At 37.8% G+C, this 14755-nt stretch overlaps 1 protein-coding gene and 1 pseudogene across 2 annotated transcripts; both read right to left on the reverse strand.

Annotated features, from left to right (window-relative positions):
* Window positions 1–2290: 2290 nt before the first annotated feature.
* Window positions 2291–5223, reverse strand: LOC143586128 (protein NRT1/ PTR FAMILY 1.2-like; annotated as a pseudogene). The gene is made up of 4 exons (XR_013144659.1): window positions 5118–5223; window positions 4756–4973; window positions 3524–4072; window positions 2291–3166 (listed from the first exon to the last, which is right to left on the reverse strand). The product of XR_013144659.1 is annotated as a protein NRT1/ PTR FAMILY 1.2-like (transcript).
* A 1960-nt stretch (window positions 5224–7183) lies between these two features.
* Window positions 7184–10544, reverse strand: LOC143586139 (protein NRT1/ PTR FAMILY 1.2-like). Its single transcript, XM_077067748.1, has 4 exons — window positions 10460–10544; window positions 10139–10356; window positions 8265–8821; window positions 7184–8166 (listed from the first exon to the last, which is right to left on the reverse strand). The coding sequence occupies exons 1-4, from the start codon at window positions 10530–10532 to the stop codon at window positions 7281–7283; spliced, it is 1734 nt and encodes a 577-aa protein (XP_076923863.1). The 5' UTR covers window positions 10533–10544; the 3' UTR covers window positions 7184–7280.
* Between the last annotated feature and the right edge of the window lie 4211 nt (window positions 10545–14755).

The raw sequence follows: 14755 nt of genomic DNA on the forward strand, positions 1-14755 counted from the left end.
GTTGCATTTTTATGTAGGGTGAATTAAAAGTTTTGTTCAAATGATGCAGCTGATGTGTAGAAATGTATATAATTTGTTTTATTACTGTAATAATTTTTAGTCACCATTTGTCATATAGGTATATTTTCCACATCAGATGATTCGTGATGCCAGTGTGTGGTTAGCCCACTTGGTAAAGATACTTGCCTTTTCACGGGTGGTCCCAGGTTTGAACTTGGGCGAGAGAGTATATTATTGGTGTAAAGTAGAGTAAGAGTAATTGCCGTTTTAATGTTTTAGTGCCTCTTAAGATTAATTAATGCCGTCTTTTACGGGGAGTTCAAGAATATTTGTCGACCGTCGATCATCTTAGGTATCTATAGATATTAACCTGGAATCAACGGCGTACAATAAACCTCTCGCATGGTGCACTCACTTTATATATCTGCCACTGATCATCGCAGAGATCGATAGATCTAAGCCTAGAATCAACGACGCACAATAAACTTCTCAGGCCAGTAGGCACATTATATATATCTATCATTGATCAATCCATCTCCGATCGATTTTGTAGTGTATATTCAACGGCGTAGAATCAACTTCTCGGGTAGGCACATTTTTGCTTGTTTTGTTTGTGCCATGCGTTCTTGATTGTTCGTATCATCCTTAATTATATCAGAAATCTTTCAATTACTAGTTATCTCCGTGCTAAGATGTGTTTCTAGTTGCTCGTATGCTTGTTTTGGAATCGATCTGAGTTTTCTAAGATTCCATAAATTAATCTTACACAGTTTGAAAGATCTGCGTATAAATGACGTAACGGTGTTACCATATGTAACTTGTAATGTTTTTATAAGTTGATTATCATCTAAGACTGATATCGTGTTTTGTCTGTAACATTGTTCAACATTTTTGCAGGTTTTTAGCAGCTGTTGTGTGACGGATCGATCAGCTTGTCGGTGTGGACTGTTATTTCATTCAGATATAATTTCTAAGTTCTGGTTTTTTTCTACAGCATCTAAAATTGAAATTGTTTAGTGGAAGATCAGAGGATCTAACCGAAATAACTGGTATGACTTTTGCTTATTTCTTAGAAAATTTTAAGTCAATTTTATGTTTTAAGATATAATTGAATCTATTGGGTTCATTTTTAATGTAGGAAATGAGTTCAAGCAATATCAATGGTCGTGATAAGAAACGCGGAAAAAGAGTTATCGGACATGCTGAAACCGAGCGTAATGTAGCTGTTGGTAACAGCGAACCCCAAGGAAACCAACAGCCACAAAAAACTGTGAAGTTTCGCTCTTTGTGGGAAGTATACGGGGATCCTAATTGTGAGCTCTCTGCACGCCGTCGCATGGCGCATTCTGCAAATGCAAATGACGATGCTGCTGCTGCTGCTACTACTTTAGGTGGTTCCATAATAAATCAAAATGAAATTGAAGTTACAAACGACGGTGAAGATCCCGTAAGGAACGCTGCAATGATCCTGTTTAACATTTTGAGCATCCAAGGAAATGAATCCTTGATGCAATCGTCATCTGCAACGAGGCTGGAAAACAGTTATTGCACAGTTGAAAGGATTTCTCAGCTGACAGCTCGTACTATGGCCTATGCAGGTGAGGCAGGCCCGTCGTCGTCCAAGCAGCCGGCCAATCCATCCGTGCAGACTCGACCCAGGCGTACGATTAAGATACCTGCATGCTACTCTTCCGTGACCCATGCAGGTGAGGCTGGCCCATCTTCATCCCAGCAGCTGGCCAGCCCATCCATCCAGACCAGACCCAAGCGTGTGGTCAACAAACCTGCACGCTACATTACTATTGTGACCCGTGCAGATGAGGCAGGTCCATCGTCATCTCAACAGCCTGCCAACCCATCCCAGACCAGACCCAAGCGAGTGATCAAGAAGCCTGCCCGCTACGCATCTTGAACCAAGAAGAGCTGAATAGTTATTGTTAAGCGGGTCGCATATATTTCTGCATGTTTTTTTCTGTTTGTAACTTTTCCCATGCTTAGTTTACATGGGTTTTTCGGTTTGAATTTTCTTTTTATTTAACCTTATTTCTTGTTAATGAAAGGACCAGAAAGTTGCCTTAAGTTCTCTTCTTGATCTCTATTTTATTTGGAGTTTTGGTTCGTCTCGAATAGAACCATATATTAAATAAGTGTATATGAAACACGAAACTTACACAGTATACTACCACAAATTCCATTTCAAGATTAGAGGACATTGTTTTTCGTTTGACGCTTACATTTACGGAGTACATCTTAGTCTACGAAAATAACAAAATCATGCATACATCATGTATTCATATATCTTCATTTGATTCTTGTATACACTCATCTTTCACCTTTTCCGTCGCGCAAGGACCATATGCCCAACAACAAACAACAAAATAGAAAAGGTTGACGAAACTAATAACCGCAAGAAGCCAATAGTAGCAATCATAATGTCCCTGGTTAATATTCGAAGCAATCCATCCTTCTTTCGCACTTCCTCTAGTTAATTTCTCAACCGTGTTTAGTATAACACTAGCCAACAAGTTAGCCAAAGCCAATCCGAGCAAGAGAAGTGAAGCTGCAATGCTCGACATACTTTTGGGGAGTTCAGCGTAATAAAACTCGTTTTGCCCAATTATACTCAAAGCCTCCGCTAATCCATGTAAGCAATTCTGTGGAACAAGCCACATTGCCGACATGTTGATCACCGCGTGTGGATTGTTTCTAAACCCTTGTTCAATTGCTGTTTTTCTTCGAACATGTTCAACAATGGCGGAAGTCACCATGGCTAGCCTAGATATTGCAACGCCAACGCCTATTCTTAGTTTAACATCGAGACGAAATGGTTTTCTCAAAATTTTAGATGCAGACGGGATTATCATGCGATCGTATACAAAAACCCATATTGCTAGCATAAAAAAGGCGAAGAACGAGTACGATGCTGCTGGAATTTGGAAGTTTGATGAACCCAGATGTCGGTTCATGGTTTTTGCTTGGATTACTGGAAATGTTGATTGGCTTATGTTAATGGACATCATGAGTCCGGATGCCCACAATGGTAGAACTCGGATTAGTGATTTTACTTCCTCCACTTGTTCGATTGTGCATAGACGCCAAGGATTTGAGGCAACTCCGTCTGATGTTACGTCTTTCGGATCCTGAATTATGCAAGCTTTCTGCAAATGGTTATTCTTTCAATACACAGATCCATAGACTCAAAAGTGTAAACGAGCTGAGCTGTTCTGAGCTGCTCAAGATCGGCTTGTTAAAAACTATCATTATTATGTATAAATTATGATAAGAATTATTAAGTAATATATATTATATTATATTATATATAAAAAAATATCATTATAAATATAAATGTAAATAATTATATAAAAATATATAAATAAAATAATTACATAAAGAATAAGCGAGCCGAGGCCAAGCTGAGCTCGAGCTTTAGAAATACAGCTCTTAACAAGCCAAGCTCGAGCCTTAAGGAGCTTGGGTTCGCTTAGGCTCATTTACACTCGTAACTGAAATAAGCGAAATTCCTACCTGAGTTTCTTGGTAGGCACACTATCTGAATCTTTATCTTTCTGATGACGATGCCACATATTCGAAGGTCCATCCGCAATCTTACGGTTCTTACAAGCAACAACAATGACTTGCACAAACCTTGTGAATATGCTCTTTTCAACTTTGATTTTAACATAAAGAGAAGAAGCTAGAAAGAACAAAATGACCGAAAACAACATGAGGATAGGAGGAACTCCAAAACCGACCTTCCATCCCGCATGATCTTGAATATAAACAATGGCCGTATATGCAACAAGGACGGCCATCATGGCTGCGACGTAATACCAGCCAAAGAAACTTTCTAAAGCCCTCTTATTGTTGGGATTTTTTGCATTGTCAATTTGTTTAGCACCAAATGCTAATGAACATGGTTTAACACCCCACCTCCTAAAGAGATGAACATAAAGGCAATGATCAAGAAACCAAATTGATGATTTGTGGGTGGTTTGCAGGTTTCGGTTAAGTGGTTGCAAGGGGGTGGCTTTAGTTGTGGAACCATTGTTGTTAACCATAGCAGGGACATACCCTGTCAAAATATTAAAATAAATTTCTTGTTTTAATATTGGGTTGAAATACGTTGACACAGTATTACTAGCTAGCGGCGTGGGTTGAGCTAGGAGTGTCCCTTCCACCCTTACAAACAACACAATAATACGTGATTGGTCATTTGGTACAAGGGTAGTTTGGTCATTTCAATATTTTTTTTCGCATAAGTTTGTGTTACAACACAAACTTGTTTAAAATAAAAACCGCTTAACATAAACATGCAAACTTATAAACCTAAATATCAAAAAGACTATTTGTATATAATTAACTCCTGCATATATAAAACATAAACTTTGTCTCTGTAGACTGTAATATTTGGTTCACTTTTTCTAATCATCTTCTTTTAATATAATCTTTTGTTGTTTGAAAAGAAAAAAAAAACAGCTATAGGTATACTCTTAAGCCACATGTACTTTTAAATCAGTGCTAATGCTTTATATGACATCTAAGTTTATTTATCTATTTTGTACTTTTATTCTTTATTTACAGATTGTAAGTTAATTTTAGCACATATTATTAAGAATTGTAAATAAGATTTAATAATATGTTCAAATTATATTAAAGTAGAGCCAAAGATAGAAATGTTTTCAAAAATTTCATCTACTTTTGAATAATATACATACTAATTTCATGACCAAAATATTCAACACCCAAAAATGTTACCAGAAGAGAAAAGAGTGAACCCAAGCCAATGGTGAAGAAGGGGCCTAAATATGAATCAGAGAGAAATGCCCCTAAAATTGGTGCAAAGTTAGAAGCTGCAGACCAGAAGAAGATTATGTTTGTGCCTTTAGCTACACCAACATTGTAATCACTCATCAAATACACTATCATATTTGGCACCAAACCATAGCTTGCCACCCTCTCAAATGCCTCATTTGCTGCATTATTTTTTCCAAGATTTAAGAAACTCACATCATATCAACCACTTAAACTCAAGATTCAAGTAACTAATATTTTGAAAGTGTGAAAATGGTTGTATAGATGAAACTATATATTGTCATTCAAGTTTGCGCGTAACATACCTATAATGAAAGGCATTGTGATTCTGCCACCTTTCTTTCTAATTATTGAGTGTTGTGTTTCTTGATTCACTTCCTCCACCATTTTCATTTGTCACTGTTGTTTCTCACCCACAAGAAATTAATTAATCAAATATATGTGTGGGTTCTATAGGTAGCTAACTAATTGTATTAAGTTTATAAAGCCAATTGTGATACCCCCATTATCATGGAATAAGTTAGCGTTTGGTTGAGGTTATTCGAATTAATAAACGAGAATTATATTCGAGAGGAATTTTTTTTGACACGACAACTCGTACACTCTGTAACTCTTCTTCACATTACAACTTAACATGTGCCTTTGGGGTATATGTTAGACAACCTTTTTATATTTCATAAATATGAATAACATGTAGGACTACAAACTTTACATAATAATATAACAAAATTAGATTTTTTTTTATGTTTTATGGAAGAGAAATCACTCGTATTGTTAATATAATTTGAAGTATTTGTTGGAAGTAATTCCCAAACCTGAGTTATACGAGTTCTCAACAAACGACCAAGTTCATACGGATTCTCGTCGTCGGTTTCTAGTTAGCATTATTGAGAAGAATTCATGTTTTGCCACTGGTGGTTCTTGTTCCATGTTTTGTGATTACAGGTTTGATTTGGTAACTGAATGGTTGATATATGTGGTAAAGGAATGATTTAATTAAAATCGAAAATCGAGATGATCGGGTTTTATCCGATGTTTATATTATACCAAGTTTGAAAGATAATATAATAAGTCTCGGTCAAGCAACGGAGGGTGTGATGCTCAAATGAAGGATAACTATCTGTTCTTGTACGTTGACGAGGGTAAACTTATGATGAAGGCGTTTCTAACGAGAATCAAGTTATATACGTGAATAAATTAACCGTGGGAGTTCCGGGTTATGTTATAGAATCCACACTGATTCAGAAAAAGTTAACAATTCGGGAACAAAGGATAATCAAGAAAGACTGATATTCGCTCAATTAGATGACAAGAATCACAACAAATGGAGTGGATATGCGAGTTCATATGGACAAAGGAATGGTCGGGATAAGGTCACAAAGGATGTCGAGTTCTGGAGAGCCGAAAGAATGCATTCATGAATCAAAATAAGTTCAAAGAAGTCAAGACCAAGAGGATGAGGACCAACATGGTTGTGAAAGCTGAGAAGGTCAAGATCGTGTGTCAAATCAAACAAAAAAAAAATACATGTTTGAAGTTAAAGGTCCAATTATTCCGGTTTAGAGATTAGGGTCTGATTGTTGGAGGTAATACCTGAACCCGGAGTTATGGGTTAGGAAGGTGGGGCTGGTTCGAGCTAATGGATTGATCTGATTAATTAATTATTGCAATTATAGATAATTATATATTTTATATATTAGATAGAGATGGAATTTTATTTAATATTCTCCATGTTTCATTCGTGTTCGATTAATCAGTTCCAGTTCACCTCCCGCGAGTATTATCAATTACAGTATATTAAGTGCGTAGAGAATATATTTCTGATGGGACGGGAGATTCATAGGACACGAGTGGATGTGATCACATGACACATTATTCCTGTTTTTCTTTGTTCTAATGCTTTCAAATATTCTATTCGATCGCATTTGGGAACACTTGTAATGTTTTTATTATTAAGATTCTGTCCAAGGATGCTTCTTATTTTAGCTTTTAAGCACTTTAAACTAAGAACACACACGCACGCAGTGAGAGGGACTCTGTGACAGGCTACCTTTCAACTTTATACGCGGAATGCATTTTTTTTCTTTTTTCGTTTTATATAGGGACCCCCGGGCTAGCAAATATTATCCTAGCTAGGTTCAAATTTTTTATTGGGATACCTCAAAATTTTTTCTTCTAGATCTGTCACTGTACATAGAGCTAGGATTTCAAATTGCGGGCAACTATAAGACCTTGTTATCATTATAAATACACATTATTAGTGTTGGGTCATAACGGCTCGACTATAAAACCCATTTTTCTATATCGTGTTTACAGTCATGTCAGAAATTGATGCCCTTAGTAACAATAACAATATTTACTTCTTTTTTTTTCAAATGGAACTAATAATAGTTACTTAACAATAGTAGTAATAATATAAAGAGGAATCTATTTACATAATTAATTTCTAAACTCAAGCAAATACCAAACTAAACATCTTGATCTTCATTCTGGTCTTCACAAGACTCCCTTTTCACCTTCTCATCTACACAAGGACCATACGCCCAACTACAAGCAACAAAATAAAACAAGTTCACAATGCTCATCAATGCAAGAACCCAGTAATAATAATCGTAGCGTCCCTTGTTAATATTCGTCGCGATCCATCCTTCTGTCTCGCTTCCTCTAGTTAACTTCTCAACCGCGCTTAATATAACACTAGCTAGCAAATTAGCCACCCCCATCCCCACCAAGAACAATGAACCCGCGATGCTAGACATGCTCTTAGGGAATTCAGAGTAATAAAACTCGTTTTGCCCAATTGCACTAAACGCCTCGGCTAATCCATGTAAACAATATTGTGGAACTAGCCACATTGCCGACATGTTTATCACTAGTTCTGGATTATTTACAACACGCTCTTCGATTGCTTTGTTTCGTCTAATGTGTTCAACAACGCCGGATATTATCATGGCTAATGTGGATATAACAAGTCCTATCCCCATTCTTAATTTGACACCAAGATGAACTTGTTTGCGTAACGTTTTTGATAAACATGGGATTATTAAACGGTCGTATAGAATCACCCAAATTGCGATCATACCGATGGTGAAGAAGGGGAAAGAAGCTGGTGGGATTTGGAAGTTTGAGGATCCTAGACGTCGGTCCATGGTTTTCGCTTGGAGGGCTGGAAATGATGACTGGCTTACGTTTATCGACATCATGAGCCCGGATGACCACAAGGGGAGAACTAGGATTAGTGATTTTAGCTCCTCGACTTGCTCGACTGTGCATAGACGCCATGGGTTTGATGCAATATTGCCATCTGGTGTTACGTCTTTCGGGTTCTGGATTATGCAAGCTTTGTTCAAAAACCTATAAGATGTATAGGTGTTTTAGTTAGCAATTGATGGTTAATTAATATAAAAATAAAAGTGTTGGAGTTGATAATGAAATCCTTAAACATCACTTACTTGAGTCTCTGGGTGGGTACGGTACTGGTGGCCGTGGCGGCTGAATCTTTCCGAAGACAACGCCATTGGTTCGGAGGTCCAATGACCACTTTACGGTTCTTATAAGCAGCAACTAGCACTTGTACAAAGCTTGTGAATATGCTTTGTGTAACCTTTGTCTTGAGATAAAGAGAAGAAGCTACAAAGAACATAATAACTGATAAAAGCATGAGAACAACCGGGACGCCGAAACCAACCTTCCATCCTGCATGATCTTGAATGTAGACAATGGCTGTAAAAGCCACAAGCACCGCTAACGCGCTAGCGGCATAATACCACCCAAAGAAGCTCTCTAATGCCCTCTCATTGTTGGGATTGTTTTTGTTGTCAATTTGTTCTGCACCAAATGCTAGTGAACATGGTCTAACGCCACCGGCTCCGATTGATATGAAGATGAAAGCAAAGATCAAGAATGCAAATTGAGAATGTGTTGATGGTTTGCAGGTTTCAGTTAATTGGTTGCAGTGGGGTGGCTTCAGTTGTGGGATCATTGTTGTTAACCATAGTAGTAGCATCCCCTTTAACAAATACCAAATAATATCAAAATTATCAACATTATCCTACTCAATAAATCTCATCAATAGCAAATCTATGATAATAAATACCTAATAATTTCATGATTTCATCTTTAATTAAAGTAGTAATTTAGAGGGTGTGTATGTATATGTAAAATAAATTAGGGGTTATAAGTGTAACTTCTAAAATTTACAAAAAAAAGAGTAGTTTTGTAAAACTTTAATTTTTCTGAACGACGATTTTTTTTATTTAATTCCTATTTTTTGCAGACTTGAACCCAAGAACTCGTAAATCCTCTTAACCAAGTTATGTTTAAAGGCTTAATTATCTTTTTAAGTTGTTATGAATCTAGCAATATTCCATAAATAGCAAATTACCGAGTTTGAAATTTTAAATCAATTTTTAATTGAAAAAAATATTGGTCCATGTTTATTTACAAAAAAATAAAGTGGTTAAGAGGAAAGCACGTGTAAAAGCTCAAAATAAGCTAATGTAAAGATAATTTGAAAATTATTAATAAGTCAAGATCGATCTCTCGTAAACTAAATGTGTCGAGATCGAGTTAAATGAGTCGAGATTGAGCTTAGACAAGTTTGAGTTCGGATCGACTCATTTACACCCCTAAATACATGTACATAGATATTCTTTGATTATATTTGTCATCTATGCACGACTACAACAAAATTTTAACAGCAAACTAGTTAATATCAATGAATGATAATTTAACTTTGTTGGTGTATTTGAAATTAATTTAGAGTTATGTTTATATTTATAGGGCAAGATTCCTAGAAAAAATCATTAAATAAGAAAACTTATGTTAATCACTTATCATGAGTAATCAATATGCTTTAAAATGAACAAAGGTATTATTGTGACTAAAATAGATATTATGGGTATCTAGTATGAGTATTTTAACTCTTATCAACTTGTATCAAAATAAATAAATAAATAAAAATAATGAAAGTGTTATGTGCCTTGATACATCCATGCATATCCATAGTAGTGGGGAACATGGATCAATCAGTAGTTATTATTATTATTATTATTATTATTATTATTAGATATTATGAATGAAATATTATGATTTGATTAAATCAAAGTCTCTTCCAAAAGTCTCTAGTTTCTATCTGGTTTCTTTCTATTTTCTTGGACCATTTAATTAACGAACGAGGTTCGTAACAGAAAGTTTGTACATGAGTACATTCATCTCTTATGGAACCTTAGGGGGGCCAAAACTGAGATTGCATACTTCAATATTGAATATTCAAAAAAGAATATAAATTAGCATGACTGAAAACACAAAATTTGAGTAAATTTACCAAGAGGGAAAACAGTGAACCCAAGCCAATGGTGAGGAAGCGACCCAAATATGAATCAGAGAGAAATGCACCTAACATTGGTACAAAATTAGTAGCTGCTGACCACAGGAAGATTATGTTTGTGCCTTTAGCCACACCAAACTTGTAATCATTCATCAAATATAGTATCATGTTTGGCACCAAACCATAGCTTGCCACCTTCTCAAATGCCTCATTTGCTACAAGATTTTTCAAGATTCAAGTAACCCAACATCTTAAACACAATATTAATCGTACCCATGTTGTAAAAATATGAAATTTATAGTCAAGTGAACAACATACCTATAATGAATGGCATTGTGATTAAGCCACCTTTCTTTCTTGCTTGTGTTTGCTTGTTCACTTCCTCACCCATTTTCAACTCTCTCTCTCTATATGTCTATGTTTATAATGTAATGTCTCAATTTGTATATATAATGAATTTTGTTTGGGTTTTATAAAATAATATGAAAAGATTACTCAAATTGTTAAATTATAATAGTGTGGCCCATCACATGATGGTTGCTTGTGAATATGATCACTCAAGAATGAGATTTGATCCCGCCTTGTCGTTGTCAATGTGAATTTGATGATTCTATAGTACTTGACATTTTTTTAAACTATTTTATATAGTTTTTTTTTCCATTAACCGTGTGTTTAAGAAAACAAAAATAAGTAAATCTGGAAAGTGTTTATTGATGTTATTAAATTGTGTTTTTAAAGTGTCTTCGGTAAATAGTTTATAGTGGAGGGGTAATAACTAATAAGTAATAACAAGAACAAAAAAGGATGGATATGGGAAAGAAATGTATTGATGTAACATAAAGTAAGATAAAGGGTAAGTTGAGTAAAATTGTGTTTTATCTTTGGTAAATAGATTATGGTGGAAACTGGAAAGTAAATTGGATTTTTGTTGGGTGACTTTTGAATGCAGACCAGAACAATAATGTGTAATGTCCAACCAAAATAAATTAAACAAAATTATTGCCAAATATATTTAAGGGGAGATAAAATGTGAAGGAAAGAAAACAAAAAACAAACACATAAATACAACTGAAAATGCTAGTGGAAGATACTATTTGAACATTTATTTAGTAAAAAATAAATAAAATTGTTTATAGTTATGATAAGAACTTAAAAAACAAAAAAAATATATTCAAAAACAAGGTTTTTTTGTAAAGTCGTCTAAACTTTTTAAAAGAGTAAATGGTTTAACCATTCAGGTTTGTTTTATTCTTAAATCATGTAATTATATGAAAGTTAGTATAGTTTTAGTAGTATGTCTGAAATAATTTTTGTTTTAGTAGTAGTAGACATGGCATCCGAAAATTCAATCTTGTTTCAACATAAGACCATGCATAGTCAAAACTAGGCATACCCAGACATTTTACGCCATGTAGCGCCTAGTCAGTTTTTGGATATTTTGCAAAAGGTGGGTGTAATGGGAAAAAGACTCCAAAACGTCACTCTCCCCCCCCCCCCCCTCCTCTCTGTACCTCTCTCTCACAAAATCCTCAAAATTCATGACTTCCTAACGTTTTGTAGGAAACGCCACCCTAAAACGCCGAGGGGCGGTGTTCCCCGGAACCATCCACTATGGATGGTCTAATATACGTGTTTTTACTCGGCCCATTACAAAGTATCGTTTTTTACCTGATTTGTTTTCTAACTATCATTAATGAAATTTCACGAGTCCATCACTTTAAGAGCATACATTATGGTAAGTTATGTTGCGGATAGATCAACTTAAAAAAATGTTGAACTAAACATAAACAAAAATAATAAATCTTAAAGAGACTATCTGTTTTACTTATTATTTAGTAAAATCAACGATTTTACATTTATGCAAAGAGAATATATTTTTTTTCCTTTTGGTATAAAAGGTTAGATATATTTGTGAAAAAGCTGAGCAAAGGTAGTGAAGAAGGTGACTTTACAGAAAGCTTAGAAAGCAACCAGACACACGTGCGGGTGTGTATCAAAGTTAACACCACACTCATTATTACCCTTTCCTTTTGTTCGTAACTTTTTCTGTTGTCCTCTTTGTTCACGTTTGCTTGTTGTATTTCTAAATCAATAAGCCTATCCGGCAGGTCATGAGATTCTAAGCGCCACTCGGCCAGGTAATAAGTTCTTCAATCCTCGTCCTCTTCATGCTCAAACTTCTGCTGGAATTCCTCTGATTTTGTCATCTTCTGATGAGGAATCCGCAGATGGGCCCTTCTTTGTGAGGAAGAAGAAGACTGCTGGCGGGAAGGGCAAGGCGAAGGTCGCTTCCGTCGTCGACCTGGGGAATCAGTCGGATTCCGAGACTGAGAGTGAGGAGGCGGCGGAGGACCTTGGTGGTGGCGAGACCATTGTCTCGGAGGTTGAGACGGCTGTCACCTCTGAGCAACCAATCGTTGCGACGGTGACTGGCGTGAAGAGGCTAGTTCCATCGGGTTCGTCTCCGCCCGTCAGGTCTTTCAAGATTAAGAAAACCCGTAAGTATAATTTCTTACCTTTCCCGCATTTCTTTTCGCCATTGTTTTTAATATTTTGTTCTTTATGCAGGAGTGGACGTATCTGCTTTTCAGAGCGGTGCGGGAGGAAGCAGTTCAGGACCCACGACGATAGGTTTGGTCAACCTATCCGAGGCGATAACCCAGGCGGCTGCGCCTGTTTCCGGTGCTGGTTCAGTTGCCCCTACTGTTGAGGCAACTGTTCCAGTTATGACTTCATCTCCGCCGGCCGTCAGTGCTATCTTTACCACATCCTTCACTGGGCCGGCGATGACTTTTTCTGCAAGCTCATCCGCAACGGCGACCACGGTTGTGAGTTCATCTCCAATGAGTTCACCTCCGATGGTCTCTACCAAAGTGGCTTCTACCATGCCCCCTCCGGTGTCAGCGACTACCTCGTCCATAGCCGGTTCTTCATGTATGTTTGGGGTTGGGACCTCTAGCCAATCTTTACCTCCTTCCCATCTCCTTGACCTCTTGGATGGATATCCCTTAGGTTCGGGTGACGGGTTCGGCGGCTACCGGCCTGTTATCGACCCTACAGGTGCGTGGGGTTATTTGGGCCTATTACCCATTTTTGTCATTTTTTTCCTAACTGTTTTTTGTTTTTGCAGTTTCGGATTCCAATGAGGTGTACGCTCCACGGTGGAATATCCGCCTGGGAACGACCCTCCGAACGGCTGCGGACTGCGTCGACTGAGCGCGCCATGCCGCCCCAAGCGGTGCGTTGGGGGAGGCAATGGCCAGCTACCAGGAGGGTAGGCTGTCCAATGAGCTCCGAATCCTCCTTGCCCGGATGCAGCCGCGCGTTGAGCTACTTTGTCGTGAAAACGACAAGTTAAAGACTGCGCGTAGCCTGAAAGTGGCTCAGGCGCGAGCATTGCGGGAGGAGAACAAGAGGCTTGCTGCCACCGCCGCGGAGAAGGAGAAGGCCTGCAAGGACCTTGAGGTCGAGATTTAGGCCAGGCATGAGGCCCGTTCCAAGGCTACCCAACCTGTTAACGAACAGCTTAGGTTGGCCAAGGAAACTGCGCGTAATGCGACCGAGAGGGCCACCAAAGCTGAAGCCGTTGCTGAGCCTCTGCGCACTGAGAACGAAGAGCTCAAAGCCAAACTAGAGAAGCTTCAGCAGGCTCATGATGCTTTGGCTTTAGAAGATGCCAAGAAGCTCCAAGAGCTCCTGGATCAGAAGGGTATGCTTGATCGTACTGAGCGCAAGCTCAAGGGCGTTGAAGAGGCTGCTGCTAAGGATGTGTTGCTTGCCAACCTCAACAAGAATGAAGCCGAACGCGCCTGCGATCAAGCTCAAGCTACCCTCCAAGAAGCTTTGATAATTAAGGAATGGCTTCTACGAGAAGCGTTGCCGCAGGTACGCGTAGCTCCATAATTTCTTTACGCTTTTCTTTATACTTAGAAAAGTTCATTTATATATACTTTTTTTTTGTAGGTTGTGCATCGGATTTTCGCGAACACATCTTATGACGATGCCATGAGTGCAGCACTCAACGCTTCTCATGAGGATGGGGAGAAAGCTGGTTTCCTGCTTGGTCTAGGATTTGCAGAGAAGGGCATCCCGCCTTCCAACTTTCCTTTACACGATGTAGACACTGAAGCTGCCTACGACCAAGCTGTGAACCAGTATGCTGCCTTCCCGCATCCGGTTGTGGAGAAGGTGAACGAAATTGCGGCTGCTGATGACGAGCTAGCTGTTCTCAAGGCTTTCCTCGAACCGCCGCAGACAACTGATGGTGTGGGTTCGAGTGGGTTTGGAGGGAGTGGTCCCGAAGCTTGAACCTTGAGATCCCTTCCAACCGTTAGGATAGATTTGTATTTTTGTAGGCGGGTAAATACCTAGCCATTCTTGTAATGTTTGAATTTTTATTGTAAATATAAATATTTTGTTAACGCCTTGCCTTGTAAACATTATATGAATTGCTCATGCATATTTTAGTTTAACTTAGCAATTTTCTAAGTGTTTTGAATAAGTTAACCTTTCGACGCGTGTTGGATAATAGGTTACTGTTTTGTTTCCTCTATCATGATTGTGCGGGTAGAACCGTCACTTTCACTTAGTAGGATGACCAAACTTTACCTATAT

The sequence above is a fragment of the Bidens hawaiensis genome, unplaced genomic scaffold (genome assembly GCF_021521415.1).
Source record: "Bidens hawaiensis isolate Kalapana, Puna unplaced genomic scaffold, B.hawaiensis_p1.1 tig00001575_1, whole genome shotgun sequence".
Lineage (NCBI taxonomy): Eukaryota > Viridiplantae > Streptophyta > Magnoliopsida > Asterales > Asteraceae > Bidens > Bidens hawaiensis.

Excerpts from the sequence above, each read along its gene's own strand:
- LOC143586139 (XM_077067748.1), bottom strand. The coding sequence starts at position 10,532 with ATGGGTGAGGAAGTGAACAAGCAAACACAAGCAAGAAAGAAAGGTGGC. Across the intron at positions 10,357-10,459 it reads CACAATGCCATTCATTATAG|CAAATGAGGCATTTGAGAAG; the intron begins GTATGTTGTTCA and ends AAAATCTTGTAG. Across the intron at positions 8,167-8,264 it reads GTACCCACCCAGAGACTCAA|GTTTTTGAACAAAGCTTGCA; the intron begins GTAAGTGATGTT and ends TACATCTTATAG.